This window comes from Marmota monax, unplaced genomic scaffold (genome assembly GCF_021218885.2).
Source record: "Marmota monax isolate L192 unplaced genomic scaffold, Marmota_monax_Labrador192_F-V1.1 WCK01_AAM20220418_F8-fsc00609, whole genome shotgun sequence".
In the NCBI taxonomy this organism is placed as follows: Eukaryota; Metazoa; Chordata; class Mammalia; order Rodentia; family Sciuridae; genus Marmota; species Marmota monax.
Genome location: NW_026694481.1, coordinates 133404 through 149745, shown reverse-complemented (window position 1 = coordinate 149745; position 16342 = coordinate 133404). Strand labels below are relative to the sequence as shown.

Genomic DNA, 16342 nt, shown 5'->3' with positions numbered 1-16342 from the left:
CATCCCTTTCCTTCCTCCCTCCCTCCCTCTACAGTGCTGGCCATGGAACCCAAGGCTTCATACATATTAGACTACACCCTACATTCTGAATGTCCGTCACCTTTATGTTATCCTAAGAATGCCATCTAGTAAACGGGGGCCTGTGCATCTGATTCAATATCAGAACAGTGGGTCTTCCATTCAGACTGAGGCTTACATTCTAACCCTTCAAGTGTGTGATCCACTCCTGTCCCCTCTCAAATCTGTCATTGAAGTGACAAAGAGATTCAGAACCCCACACCAAAGTGATCAAGAGCTGGACTTCTCAAACTTTTAAGAATGTACAGGTCATCTAGGAATCCTGCTAACCTGCCCGTGGTGAGGTAGAGGGGCTGGAGCTCTGCATTTCTAACAAGCTGCCAAAGCTGAGCTCATAGACTGGTAACATGATAGAGGAAAGTCAGGGTTTTGAAAACATACCACTGGGGTTTAGATCATTGATTTCATTAGAAAACTCTGTGGCGATAGGCTGTATCTAACTCTCGTGAGCCTTAATTTATTCTTCTGAAAAATGGAGAAAATACTTAGTTCACAAGGTTGTCATTATATGGAAACTGTTAAATTCAGTGCCTGTCTCATTTTAGCATTTGATGGGTGTAAGTTCATTTCACAGTCTTTTTGCACACTGGATGTGAATGGTGTCAACCAAATCCTTGTTTGTAGTAGAGGCATCTGTGCCAAAGGGTACCTACATGTGTATGTGAATGCACTTGCATGCACACATACATTCGTGTGTACTGAAAGCAATGTTTTAGAGACTCCTAAAACTCTATAGAGTGCAGGTATTTGAGAAGCACTTACTGATGTACTTTTTTCGTCTCTAGCACATCTTTTGGGTTTATTTTTATTTTTTTAACTTTTCTTTCTATTCTTATCAGATTTAGACTTAGATAAAAAAAGGCATGTGGAGCTGAAGATGGATCAGGCTTTGCTACTCATCCATAATGAACGACTGGGAACAAACTTGACTGTTTACTGGAAATCGGAACGCTGTTACTGTGTATGTATCGTGTTCAAAGTCATAGTTTTGTTTCCCTTGGGGCTTGTTTGATATGATCCTTAATGCCCTCACATCTAAGGCCCTTTACATGTTACTTTCAATTTTTATAGGTAAGGAAACAGACAGGTTATAATAAGGAGTTAGAAGAAATGTAATCAAGGGAGAGTACCTGGGTCATCTCTGAGGACAAGCATAGTGAGAACAGTAGGAAGGTGCAAGTTGAGGGAAAGACCATTAGAGCAGGAATCTGCCTCTCTGAAAATAAAGATTTATGTATGTAGTTATGTACTTATTTATTTATTTATTTTTTGTGTGTGATACTGGGATTGAACCCAGGGCCTCATATATAGTAGGCAAGAGCTCTACGACTAAGCCACATCCCTAGTTCTTTTTAAATTTTATTTTGAGAGATGGTTTCCCTAAGTTGTCTAGGCTGGCCTTGAACTTGTGATCCTCCTCAGCTTCCCTGGTAATTGGGATTCAGGTATACACCACCATGCCCGACTATAAACAGCTTTCCAGAACCAAAATTGTCAGTACAGGCATCAACTGAAAAGATGATGGAACATAGTATACAATACCCCTTTATTTGATTAAACCCATCGAAAAATCTATGAAAAAAAGAAGACCTGTAATAGTTAAAAACAAAAGTAGCTGAAGACAAAATTTATTAGCCAGGAGCTGTGTTGTGGTAGAGTACTTGCCTAGCATGGGGAGGGCCCTAGGTCCTATCCGTAGCACTGGGAGAAAAAGGTTTTATCAGCCTATAAAGAGCCTAAAGAAGCCTGAAAAAAAAGTCAATAACAGCTGAAATTAAAGTGACAAGAAACATAATTCAGAGAATGGGCAAATTTCTTCTAACAAGATTTTAAAAGATCTAAAGTTGGGCTGGGTTATAGCTCAGTGGTAGAGCGCTTGCCTAGCATGTGTGAGGCACTGGGCTGGATCCTCAGCACCATATAGAAATAAGTAAAATAGAGGCCCATTGACAACTAAAAAAAAGGTGTAAAGTCCACAGAAATCAAGTTGTCCGGTGGGGGTGGGTCAACTGTATTGATAATATATGAGATGAAGGGCAGTAAGAGTATTATTAGAATAAAAAGTAGCCAGGCACGGTGGTGCATGCCTATAATCCCAGTGACTAGGGAGGCTTAGGCAGGAGGATTGCAAGTTCAAAGCCAGCCTCAGCAACTTAGCAAGGCCCTAAACAACTTAGTGAGACTTTGTCTCAAAAAATAAAAAGGGCTGAGGATGTTGCTAAGTGGCTAAACGCCCCTGGGTTCAATTCCTGGAAACAAAACAAAACAAAACAAAAATATCAGTCTCATTGATACAAATCATGGTCAGGTAACAGACTAAAGAATCCAAAAAACAGAAGGGCTAGGAAGTAGCTCAGTGGTAGAGCAATGTGTCTGGTATGTGTGAGGCCCTGGATTTGATCCCCAGTATTGCACACACACACAAATTAGTAATTTACTAAAAGGGTTTAGAGATCATTGTGTCTAAGGAAAATGTGTAAAGGAGTGGGACAGAGTTAATTATTATAGTAAGAGAATGTCCTGCAATTGAAGAAAAAGAAACTTATGACCCTTTAAAGGTTAAGCAACCAGAGAATGATATCTGTACTTAAACTGTTTTAAATTTGAACTTTAATAATTTGGAAGTCTTTTTAAAAAAAATTAAATTTTTTTTTTTTTTTTTTTTAGATATTGATGGATCTTTTTATTTTATTCATTTATTTATATGTGGTGCCAAGAATCGAACCCAGTGCTTCACACATGCTAGGCAAGTGCTCTACCACTGAGCCACAGCCACAGTCCTATTTTGTATTTTATTTAGAGACAGAGTCTCACTGCGTAGCTTAGTACCTAGCTTTTGCTGAGGCTGGCTTTGAACTCAAGATCCTCCTGCCTTACCTACTCAAGTACTGGGATTACTACAGGTATGTGCCACCATGCCTAGCTAATAATTTGGTAATCTTTAAAAAATAAGGGTCAAAGGAGAGACAAGTATTCAAAAGAATGCAAATTATAATAACTTTATATTTAATACAACATAATAAAAATCTGGGAAAGGTAGACTGATATCTTTAAGATATTTAAAAGTGAAGGCATGCCTTAGAGACCAATTACCTAGTTGAGAATTTCCTATTCCCTTTTCTTTATCTCACTTTCCTAAAATAGAAAGACTTTTATAGATCCATAAACATAGAAAAAACATGTAGATCAGTTTTTATAGCTTGATAGCTTTTTTGTTTTGTTTTGTTTTGGAATAGGGGACTGGACCCAGGGTACTTAGCCTGAGACACATCCTCGGCCATTTTAAAAATTTTCTGTTTTTGAGACAGGATCTTGCTAAGTTGTTTAGGGCCTCACTGAGTTACTGAGACTGGCCTTGAATTTGTAATCCTCCTGCCTCAGCCTCCTGAGTCACTGGGATTACAAGGATGTGCCACCATGTCTGGTGATGGATAGCTTTAACACATCTAAAAACAATTATAATGTATTACCAAGTTCTTTTGAATAGAGAACAAGATTTAGAGAAAGTTTGTTATTGTATTGTTAGCAATGAGCAACTATTATAATGGACATAATTAAGATGTAACTGACAAAAAGACAATGAAAATTGCTCTTAAGGATACTAAATAATATTCCTTCCTTATGGGATCTGGAGGTAGGAGAATGGAAAAGAGGGAGTGGAGGCGCTGGGTTGTGGCTAAGCAGCAGAGTGCTCACCTAGCATGTGCAAGGCCCTGAGTTCGATCCTCAGCACCACATAAAAATAAATAAAATAAAGGTATTGTGTTTAACCAACTACAACTAAAAAATAAATATTAAAAAAAAATTAAAAAAAAAGAGGGAGTGGAAGAGGAATATAGAAATTCTGTGCTTTTATTGCATTGAGGGAATTCAAAGTGGTTATCTGTTACTTTTGAATGATTATTATTTTCAAGCGTAAACTAGAATAAAAAACATTTTTTGTAAGTAGACATGCTCTAAGTGTGATAAATATAGATAAGGTTGTTGTATCTTTAAAATATTACTAAAGAAGGAAAAATATACAACATAGAAAACATATAAATGGAAAAAGAATTAAAGCAGAGGAGGGAATTCAGGGTAATTAAAACTAGAATGATTATAACAAATGCGAATGTACTAACTTCTATAAAAATAAGACCCTCAAGGGCTGGGGGTGTAGCTCAGTGGTAGAGCCTACCATGCACAAAGCACTGGGTTCAATCTCCAGCACTGGGGGGGGGGGGAAGACTCTCAGATTGTATTGAAAATAGTGTGGATGATTCAAAATCACTTTTGGTAAAAGTTAAACAGTTAAATATACATAATATGTTAGGGCTGAGGTTGTGGCTCAGTGGTAGAGCACTTGCCTGGCATATGTGAGGCCCTGGGTTTGATCCTTAGCACTGAATAAAAATAAATAAAGTGAAAAATCCATTGACAACTAAAAAATATACTTAAAAATGATCCTTTCAAAAAAACATACAAAATATGTTAAACATACATAAACAAATATTGATAAATAAAGTTTTAAAAACCCAAACATGATATTGTACTTATAAAGAATACGTTGAAAACAGAAAGGAAATCATACTTTTTTGATGAGGTAGATGTTGGAATAAAAGGGTCCAGTCAAAGCTTTAGTATTTACATAAGTGATAAAGGAATATTAATACTAAAATATGGATAGCCTAGATAAAAAGTCTACCAATTTATGCAAAGCAAATAGAAAATAATGGTAGAAACTGCAAAACAAAGTTGTAGAGACAAATGACAATACACATTTATCAGACTGTGATAGAGCAAGCTGACTGGGGTTTAACCAGCTCAACTGAACCAGCGTGGTGGAATGAAGTGGTGAAGAGCATGGATTCCACGGCTAAAGTGCCTGGTTCAAGTCCCACCTCTGTCACGTCGTCATCATTGTCATCATCATCATCATCATTATTATTAGGTACTGTGCTTTGAGCCCAGGGACACTTTGCCACTGGGCTACATCCCTAGCTCTTATTTTGTATTTTGAGACAGGGTCTCATCTGACTAAATTGCTTAGGGCCTTGCTGAATTGCTATGGCTAGCCTTGAATATAATATCCTCCTGTCTCAGCCTCCCAAGTTGCTGGATTATAGGCATGCACCACCATGCCTGGCCTCTGTCACTTTATATCTGTGTGAATTTGAGTACGGCACTTACTTTTACTCTGTGCCTCACTTTCTTTACTTATGAACCCAGAGGAAAAATGGAACTTTCTCCTTATGAACATTTCATGACTTAGTATACGTAAATTGAAGCAGAATAAGGCCTTTCTAAGTGTCTTTATTGGCAATAAACAAGTGACACTTATCACAGGAATTAAATAGAAAAAAATAGATAGCTCCAACAATATCTATATTTATTTCACAATAACATTGATCATATGTGAGGTCAAATGAGACTAAATAAATAGATAGCAAAAGGAGGGATTATATATCCCACATTCCTTTGCACAACAGAAAATAAACTAATGAAATAGCCATATAATATAAGTATTTCAATGAAAAATCTTTAGGTCAGGCGAAAGAAATTCTTACAAAACATTATTTCAATTTTTTTGGGTGGGAGGTGTTACTGGGAATTGAATACATACTCACAATAGTAGAATAGAGAGGATTTTACAAATGGTGAGACCTAGATTAAGATACATACAGTGACTTTTTGTGGCCAGAGGCTTTATCAGAGTTCTGCTTTATTAACTAGAATGAAAAAGGGAAGTATAAAACTGTTGGTATCAATCTCAAAGTTTTGGCAAGCAAACAATGTAATCATCTAACACAAAAAAAAGGGAAGCAATGAAAGTAATAAGTATTTGGGCTGGGGTGTGGCTCAGTGATAGAGCGCTCCGCTCGCCTAGCATGTGCTGGGCACTGGGTTCGATCCTCAGCACCACATAAAAAATAAATAAATAAAATAAAGGTATAAAAAAAGTAGTAAGTATTTAAATTAGTCATGAGAAGAATTGCGAAAAAGAGTCAAGAAATGTTTAAAACTTAAAAGTCGTAGAATTCATAAATTTAAAGGAATAATGAGAATTAAAAATATTAGAAATTACAATAAATTGGGGCTGGGGTTGTGGCTCAGTGGTAGAGCACTTGCCTCGCACATGTGAGGCACTGAGTTCAATGAGCCACCTAAAATAAATAAGTAAAATAAAGGTAATGTGTGCATCTGCAACTAAAAAAAATGTATAAACAACAAAAAACAAACGAAAAAACCATAGGCTCAGGAAAAAAATAAATTACAATAAATATATCAGCTGAAATTTAAAATATTATGGTCTAACAAACATTTTTTTCCAACAAATATTTATAAGATGTTAAATTTAAGATTCAAAACCTGATTTTCTTAGCCAGGTATAGTGGTACATGCCTGTAATCCCAGCTTCTCAGGAGGCTGAGGCAGGAGGATTGTAAATTCAAGGCCATCCTGTGCAATTTAGTGAGACCTTGTCTCAGAAAAAGAAAAAAAAAAAAAAAAGGAAAAGAAAAGAAAAAGAAAAAGAAAAGAAAAAGAAAAAGAAAGAGGGGTTGGTGTTGGTGATATAGTTCAGTGGTACAGTGCCATGGGGTTCAATCCCCAGTTTTGGAAATAAAAAAAAAAGAATACAAAGTATTATGACTAAAATTATGGGGAAGATAATTCAAATTACTATATTTCATCTATCAAATACTCCAAGGGGATTAAATTTAAAAAGTATACCCCACAAATTAAAAAAAGAAAAGAAAAGCGGAATGTTTTTAAATTAATAAAGCAATAGAAGAAATAAGCCAGATTAGTATGACTATCTAAAAATTTAAAAACTTTAATTAAAAATAATAAAATATAACAAGATGAAATGGAAGTAGCAGAATGGAAAAATACTTGAGATGGTTAAAAATTTATTATTACAGTATATGGGGACATTTCTCAGATTAAGTTCAGGAGAACTTGAGGTCTTATGGCTCACAACATGGAAACAAAATAGCAAAAGCACTGACCCATTTCATCTCTAGATAATTTAAAATTCATTCTTAAAGTTGTGAAATAGATACCTAGTAAATGAACAAATATAAGAATTATATAAAAATCCTAGCAAGATGGGCTGGGGTTGTGGCTTAGTGGTAGAGCACTTGCCTAGCAAGTGTGAGGTACTGGGTTTGATCCCCAGCACCACATTAAAAAAATAATAATAATAAACAAATAAAATGTTTGTAATTTTTCTTTTTTTAATATTTATTTTTTAGCTTTAGGTGGACACAATATCTTTATTTTATTTTTATACGGTGCTGAGGATCGAACCCAGTGCCTCACACATGCCAGGCGAGTGCGCTACTGCTTGAGCCATATCCCCAGCCCCTGTAATTTTTCTTATTTGTGTACTATTTGACCACTTGTAACAGGAATCATTAAAAGGATTACTTTTAATCTAGTAATCTTACTTTTGGAAATTTACCTCAGGGAAAGAATTTAAAGGAAAGAGAATCTCATGTGGAGATCTTTTAAAACAGCATATTTATATAACAAAAAACATCAAAAGGAAAAACAGAAAAGCTTTGAAACCATCCCAAGTACACACAATTATAGTGATGGTTGAAATATGGGGCATCCATTAAGTGTTGTAAAGTGTATGTTATGTACAATCATGGAAGTTTACTTGTTAAATAATAAGTAAAACAATAGGATGCAAGATTTAATGTAGGCTAGACTTGCCAATTTGTGGAGATTGTTAATTCATAGCAACAATCATTGTTTTAGTATAAAATAATTGGTAAATTTTACATTAAGTCATAAGTGTGAAGGAAAATTCATGATAGGATTTTCATTTGTGTAGTCATGTCCCCCATCAACCCAGAGACTCTAAAAATCCCCTAACAGGGCTGTAGGGATAACTCAGCCCTGCTAAAGACCCTGGGTTTTGGGTTTGGTCTGTAACACTGCAGAAAACCCCTCACAGTTTACCTGTTGTGCATTTATCTTACAGTGCTTGTTTCAGTTTCTGGTAAATGTTTCTCAGAGTGGGAAACCTGGGAAGCCCAGCATTGCAGCAGTCTCTGTCAGTACCCAGCACAGATCTGTTCTACAAATTAATGATACCCTGGAAGAGAAAGAAGTTTGTAGGTTCGTTTTTGCTTTGATGTGATCTAATTGAAGTCTGAGTTTTCTCTCTACTTTTTTTCTTATGTGGTTTTGTTTTTACTCTCTTAAATATATTTTATCTCTACTGATCTATACCCAGAAAGGAATATCATTTTCCCTTGGTGAATTGGGAAAGTCCAACTCTGTCCCTAATCTAGCCATTTGTCATATTTTTATCTCATCCTTTTAGGCTGGAATACAAATTTGGAGAATTTGGAAACTATTCTGTCTTGGTAAAGGACACTTACAATGGAGTCAGTGAAATTGCGTGTGACCTAGTTGTTAATAAGAATCCAGTTGACAGTGACCTTCGTATGTATATGCTCTTCGTTGATTTTTTTTTTTAAATTTGCATTTCCGGAGGTTTTAGTTTTTGAGTACTCTTTGTAAATTGAAGCAGTCTATAGCATATAAATGAAAATCTGGCTTACAGATATCTATACCATTTAGTTTTGGTATGATTATATTTTTGTTTGGTGCTAGAAATAGAACCCTTAGGATTTGTGTTTGGTAGTAAGCACTTGTCATGCCTCCCAGCCCAATTGTAATATTTTTTTATTGTGTCACTGATGTACACTAAGAAAATTAGGTGATATATTAAAAATTGTATAATATATCAACATATCCCCATATCATTATTAAGCTTAATTATGAATCATAAATAAATAAAAAAATTAATTCAATGGAAAGAAGTAAGAAATAGGATAATTGGCTTTCCTTGTTTTAGGATTTAGGGTGTAGTATTTCCTGTATGTGTCTACTGATAATGAGCCCAGAGGTTCCCTTTACATTAAGAAGGGATTATTCATTCTATAATAATTCCATTGAAGAAAATTTGTCATCCTGAGCTCTCCATTAGATAATTGTTCTCTTGCCTTTCAAGACACAGTAATGAATCCCTGTGGCACTAATATACACAGTTCACAGAGAAATATCAGAGTCCAAAGTTATTGCAGAAGAATGTAGAAGACAATATGAAAGGACCAATATGGGACAATTTAAGCATTAAAAATAAAAATAAATGTCATTGATGAAAAATAATGGATACATAAAAACTATGGGATCATTATGAAATTAGAGTGAGGCCCCCTCCCCAATTAAAAACAAAAACAAAGTAATACTCTGGTTGTCTTTGGAGGTAACTAGGGCACTTGTGTTGACTAGGGTGATTTAAAAGTATCGGTTGAAAGGAAAGATTTAAACATTATCCTGTTTTAACTATAATTGAAAAAGATAACCAAATTGTACTAATTGATGAGCATGGCTTCTTTTTAGAATCCCAGCTAATGTGGCCAAATGGTAGGTTATTTTGCAAGTCCTAATGAAATAATTTTGCAAAAATCCTCAGATGAAAGGGGAACTTTACACTGGAGGGATCAGGCTTTTACCAGCTTAACACATCTGCCAGTTACATGGTCAATTGCAGAAGTTGCTTCTTCAGTACTAGAAAATTTTTGTTAAATTTTGTAACACCTTGTAGTTATATTAAGGAAATAGTTCATTTTAAAGAAACTTTTGATTTTGAAATAGTTTTAGGTTACAAACATGTTGCAAACAAAACAAAACAACTCCTAAATACCCTTTACCTGGCTGCCCTTATACCCTTAAACTGTATAATCATAGTAAGAGTAGTTCATGTGCAATTATTGAAACCAGGTGCTTAACATTCTTATAATACTGATCTATTTAGGCTTATTTAAATTTTTCAAATTGTCCCTTTTGATGTCCATTTTCTGGTGCAGGACCAATCTAGGATCCATGTACATTTAGGTGTCAGTTCTTCCTTCATCTCATTCAATCTAGGACAGTTTCTCAGCCTTTCCTTTTCTTTCATGATCTTGACAGTTTTGAAGAGTACTGGCTAGTATTTTATAGATTGTCCCTGGATTTGGAGTTACTTGATGTTTTCTCATGAGTAGGTAAAGTAGGTAAAGGTTTTGCATTTTTTGGTAGAATACTACCAGAGCGATGTTGTCACCTTTTAGGTATGTTATGTCAGGAAGTTCATGAGGTTGATGTCTTGTAGAGGTTCATCTGCATTAGAGGTACATACTGAATGCATACTGAATACTGTAGGGGTATAGGGACGTGATGTCTGGGATTGATTTTAAAATACATTACCACCCCCCCCAAAAGGGAGGAGAGTTAGTAATAGATGAAGCGAATGATATCTTTTTCTTTTTCTTTTTTCTTTGTTTTCTTTTTGCAGTGCTGGGGATAGAACCCAGGTCTCACTCTTGCTAAGCAAGTGCTCTGCCACTGAGCTAACCCCCAGTCCTGAGAGTGACAATATCTTGACAATGCTAGAATTTGAGTGGTGGATATATATGGGTTTATTTTACAATTCCCTATAATTTTGTGTATGTTTGATATTTTTCATAATAAAAATTAGTACTCCCCTCATGCAGAGTAGTTTCTTGTTTATAGGAAATTTAATATAAAAATGTAGGCTTTTCCTGTATTGTTTTCATTTTTAATTGATAGGTTAGATTTAATGATGTGACAACTTTGGTTCCTATGATGACATTTTTGGTGATAATGTCTTTCTTTTTATAGCTGTGAGTATTGCGTTCCTTATTGGTCTGTCCCTCGTCATTGCAATATCCTTCCTAAGGCTGTTGCTGAGGTAAGTTGTTGGAGAGGAAATGACTGTGGAGGACAGAACACAGAGATAATATATTCAGAAAGGATAGTTTGATCCCTCAAATGACTATTATTTGATCCTAGCAGAGTCTCTAAAAACATACAAACATGAACGTTATTATTTGATTAAGTGAACATTTGTGTGTCTACCGTGTCTGTTCTAGTCCTAGGCATTAAAATCAATGTAGACTAAGATATGGTCTCTGTAAGGAAATTTTGACAAAAGTTCTCATGAATGTTTGCCTTCCATCCTCCCACGTGGCCAAAAATAAAGAAAACACTTGAGTAATAATTTTTTCCTAAATAATCTCCCATCCTGCTTTTCAGTGAGTGGAAGTGGCTTGTGATAATTTTAGGAGGAGGCTGCTGTGTTGTGCTCTCTTCCTCCTCTTAGCCTCTGAACCCTGAGGCCACCCCTCTGTCCAACTTTCCTTTCCTCTCCCAGGCCAGGAACTGGGGGCAAAGAGGGAGGATGAGGGGCTGTACTTCAGAATCCCACAGACTCCCTTTTGTAGAGTTGCTCACTTGAGGGATTTGTTCTTCTCTGCCTAGTTAACAGCCAGTCTGGTGAATGAATTAGTAGACTAGAGAAGAAAAAATTTGAACATAGAATTGATCCAGACCTGGTTGAAGCAAAGTTTTTTAGTGTTTTAAAAGGAAGAAGATTGATTGGAATAAAAGGAATAAGATCGATCCTGTTAGGATATCAGGAAGGATCAAAAGACTATTGGTGAACTGTATCTAAATTGGAAAAATGAAAACCTCACCTTTGCTGGGCATGAGGACTCACTCCTGTAATCCCATCACTTCAGGTGGCTGAGGCAGGAGTATCACAAGTTTGAGGCCAGCTCAGCAATATAGTGAGGCCTTGAGCAATTTTGTGAGACCGTGTCTCAAAATAAAAATTTAAAAGGGCTGGGGATGGGGTTCTGTAGTAAAATGCCCCTGGGTTCCATCCCCAGTACAAAAAAAAGTTGATTAGCTTGAGGAAATCTTAAAACTTTAGGGGAATTTATGCACCATTTTCCTTCTAGCTTGTGCATCTTAGAAATAGTTTAATTCCTTGTATGCAAAACTTGACTGGTATAAAAAGGTAAAAGAACTTCTTGCTTCATAGAAGCACATGTTTAACCTAATGGCTTTTTAGGGGCAGAATAGAATTCTAGGAAGAGAATAAAATTCAGAGGAGTTCTGGTTTTTCATACATTTGAATCATTGGGGTATAATTTCTCATTTTTCTGATTGTACAGATTGCAGAATCACACTGGTCGTAGAGTCACCTATATTCCAGTGTCTGTCTTGTTAATGTGCTTTCACTTGAGGTGCTTATCTGTGAATGGTTCTGTTCCATTTCTTTTTAAAGTAATTGAGAGCTGAGCTCAAGCACTTGCAAAGAGAAGTTCCATCTTGTCCCACTGTGGGGCTGAAACTTCTATTGCATGTGGTTCTTCCTCTCCTGCCTGTGGGCAGAGTGTTACTCTCCACAAAACTACAGTCCCTTACTCTTGCTCCATTGCTTTCCAACATACCCATGGAAGTCTGGGGAAGTTAGTATTAGTAGGAACCAGAAGAGAAGCAGCAAAGGTAGAAAGAACAAAGTCTCTCTGCTTTCACTTGGAGAACAAGCACGTGCAAGAGAATTACCACTTCTCCTTTTTGCCTTTCCTTAAGTATATCTATTTTAAGATTTTTCATGTGATAGTGACACTATTAATGCTGAATAAACTAGAAATGGGAGTTGTGTTGTAGGAGTAAAAGAGAAATTACAAATGTGTGTGTTGTATGGATTATATTTTGATGCTGATTTGAACAATTGAACTGTCAAAAATAATTTACAGGATCAAAACTGAACTGGCTATGTGATGATATTAAGGAATTACTGCTTAACATATTAACATGATAATGTTTAGAAGAAAAAATTGTCCTTATCTTTTAGAGATACACATTGAATTATTTATGGATGAGATGAATGATTTTGGGGATTTTTCTATAAATTAATCATAAATGAGGGTGGTGGGTAGTGTATAGATGAAATAAGATTGACCGTGTGTGGGTATATTTGTTGGAGTTGAATGATGGCAATTCAGTGTGCTAGTTTTTCTCATTCTGTTTGAAATGTTTCATGACAGAACAAAAAGTTTTATGCATTAGGTAATTCAGATGTGGCAAAATTAATGCAACACATATCAGTGGTTTTGTTTTTTGCCAGGCTAAGGTACACTTTTTGAAAGTTTTTTTTTCCCCAGGTGAAAATGTTATTTAAAGAACAACCAGCTAATATATTTATATTTTTGTAATCATATAATAACTTAATGTCATCTGGATTTTTTTCCTGGATTAAATCAGCCATGTGGGGAAAAAGAACCCAATATAGTATTTGAATCATTACAAAGTTGCCTTCACACTTTTTCAGTGCACACACATGCATTTTTACTTAGTTGCAATCAACCATCTGTGTTGGGTTTTTGCTTTTCGTATATAATAGCTTATCTTCATTCTTTGTTCAGAGCCTATAGTCTTGTTATTCTCATCACTGTGTCATTGTATCACACAGGTGCTGTATCCTGTGTTGAGTCATTCTTATATTGAGTAAATATCGGTTGTTGCCAAATTTTTTGCTTTTTTAATTTTAATAATATCATTAATACTTTCACAACTCTTCATTAGAGGCTTCATCACTGTTTCTGTTTTACTGATGAGGAAGTTATTCTGTAAGGGGTCAAATACTTATAAGTATGGCTGCTATAAATTTTGATTTCTATTGTTATGTTGTTAAAAAACTTCTTCAGTGTTTAGCTCTTTAACTAATACAAATATGAACCTTCAATTAATTTTATTTCAATATGTTATCCAATTGTTTTGAAAATTATACCAAAGAAAATGAATTAACTAAAGCTTTTATTTATTTACAGTTTGGATGACTTCAGTAATTGGATTTCTAAGGCAATAAATTCTCGAGAAACTGATCGCCTCATCAATTCTGTGAGTTATTGGGATACATCATGTATTGTCTGGTTTTCTAAATTTGGAGTTTCTAATTTCCTATTTAGTAAATAGTATTGCCCAGCTCAATAAACTTTGTTTACATTATGGAAAAACCAGGTTGAGGATCCCAAATTTTTACCCCCATGGTGCTAGGGATTGAACCCAGGGCCTTGCACATGCTGACAAGCACTCAACCATTGAGCTACATCCCAGCCTGACCCATATCCTTAATAAAGAGCTGCCTAGTCCTCAGCTTCTGTGAAGGCTCCACCCTTTTCTTTCTTCAATGGGGACATTTTCCAGTCTGGAGGCAGCACTGTTCAAACCATTCAGTTAAGTAAAGATTGTCAAGATCAAAACCAAAGAATATGGGACATTAACATTAACTCTATAATTACCAATGGCCCACTCTAATGATTAAATATTGCATGAAATTTGTGCTAATAAATTATGGGCATGTTTGCTTCTGTCCTTGTACTTACTCAACAAAATGCACCAAAAGCAAATAAAGTGGAAAACCAAAATAAAACTAAACAAAACTAAATGATTATTCAGAAAACTATCTTTAGTTTTCCACTAATATTTTTTTCCTAATATATTGAGTAATGAAATTTACTCCTCCCTTTTATTGATTGTCTTCTCTTTCTCTATTTTTTCTAAAGGAGCTGGGGTCCCCAAGCAGGGCAGACCCTCTTAGTGGTGATATCCAACCAGAAATGTGGCGCCAGGTGGGCTCGCCATACCGTCTCCGTTGTGTGGACACATTCAGGGGGTATGTGAGGCTCCCTTGTGACATGGTGGGCACAGGTCCTTGATAGATTATGTAATTACACATAAACGCACTTAACTTGAGATATTTTTTACATATCCATTACTTTCTAGGCTAGAAAGTATTGTTTGGATATAAAAATAAAGTCTGCAGTCTTTCCTTACTTGAAAATTGTCAAGATAAGTGGTTGAGATATAGCTCAGTGGTGGAATGTGTGCTTAGCATATACAAGGACTTGAGTTTGATCCCCAGCACTGCAAATTTAAAAAATAAAGAAAATTGTTATGATGTCCATTAGAGTACATTGATAAGAGGAGTAGGACAAGGCCAGAGCCAGTTTCCACTACTGTATACAGCCTGCTGAGTTAAGGTCATTTGCATTTGAGCAAATGGCTATACTTGGGACTATAAACTGGGCCACCATGTCCAGTCAGTAGCTTGACAATTTAGAAGACATGCCAGTCCAGAAATGAAACACCAGCCTGTGGAAGAGTAAGTGGTCATCCTTCACTGTTGGTGGAACAATTTGAAAATCAGACTCTTTTGATAGCAAGTCCATAGTTAAACCATTCAGTTTTGTTTCATTTACATCTAAACATAGCCTGAAGGTAATTTCAGACAGTCTTTTTAGTGTGCCTGTTTTGTTTTGTTTGGTGCTGGAAATTTTGAATGTAGGGTTTCATACATGCTAAGCACATGTCCTGCCACTGAGCTACACTGCCAGCTCCATGCCTGCATTTTGACTGTGACTTGTCACATGAGGTCAGGTGTGGAATTTTCCATTCATGGCATCATTTCAGCACTAAAAAAGTTTTGGTTTTTGGAGCATTTTAGATTAGAGATACTCAAGTAAAAACAATATAGCAATAATGACAATAATAAAGTTGCTAACAGTTTTAAAGTTCTGTGTGCCAATGTGTTAGTCAGTTTTTCATCACTGTGACCACAATGCCTGACAGGAACAACTTAGAGGAGAAAAAGGTTATCTTGTGGTCATGTTTTCAGAGGTTCAGTCCATGCATGATTAACTGACTCCATTGCTCTGGGCCCAGGTGAGGCATAACATCATGGTGGAAGGGTGTGGTGAAGGAGAGCTGCTCAGCTCATAGCAGCAGAGGACAGGGACAAAATATATTCCCCAACTGATCTATTTCCTTCAGCCACGCTCTATCTGCCTTCAGTTACCACCCAATAATCCAGCAAATGGATCAGTCCACTGATTAGGTTATGGCTTTTGTAATCTAATCAGATCTTCGGGCATTGCCACATGAACTTTTTTAGAGATATCTCATATCCAAATAACAGCTATCACTTCCCTAACTTGTCTTAATTTATTTAGTCTCTTAACATTCCTATAGGTATACACTTTTAAATTTATTTATTTATTTATTTTTAGTTGTAGATGGACACAATACCTTTATTTTATTCATTTATTTTTTATGTGGTGCTGAGGATCAAACCCAGTGTCTCACATGGGCTAGGCAAGTGCTCTAGCAATGAGCCACATTCTAGCCCCAGGTACACACTTTTAATATGCCTGTTTCACAGATGAATTGAGCCAGGGGTAAGTAATTTTCCCATGGTCACTCAGGTACTAAAGCCAGAATTTGATTCCAGTTAGTTGAGTTACAGAGGCCCCACAGATTATTCCCTTATATACTAAAGTCTTTATTTTCTGCATTCTGCACAGTTAGCACCAAATGATAGCATATTCAGAATCTACTGTTTTCTTCTTTCTTT

General features: G+C 35.9%; 1 protein-coding gene across 3 annotated transcripts in view; it reads left to right on the top strand.

Annotated features, from left to right (window-relative positions):
• The window catches only part of Hgsnat (heparan-alpha-glucosaminide N-acetyltransferase), a 38645-nt gene that overhangs the window by 6779 nt on the left and 15524 nt on the right, over positions 1-16342 (top strand). For 2 of the 3 annotated variants that reach the window (XM_046419113.2, XM_046419114.2), the window contains exons 2-7: positions 918-1039; positions 8051-8187; positions 8396-8517; positions 10762-10831; positions 13761-13830; positions 14496-14605. In XM_046419113.2, coding sequence (XP_046275069.1) covers positions 918-1039; positions 8051-8187; positions 8396-8517; positions 10762-10831; positions 13761-13830; positions 14496-14605 — 631 coding nt within the window. Of the gene's footprint in view, positions 1-917; positions 1040-8050; positions 8188-8395; positions 8518-10761; positions 10832-13760; positions 13831-14495; positions 14606-16342 lie in introns of those variants that run through there. The other variant, XM_046419115.2, reaches the window with a different exon arrangement.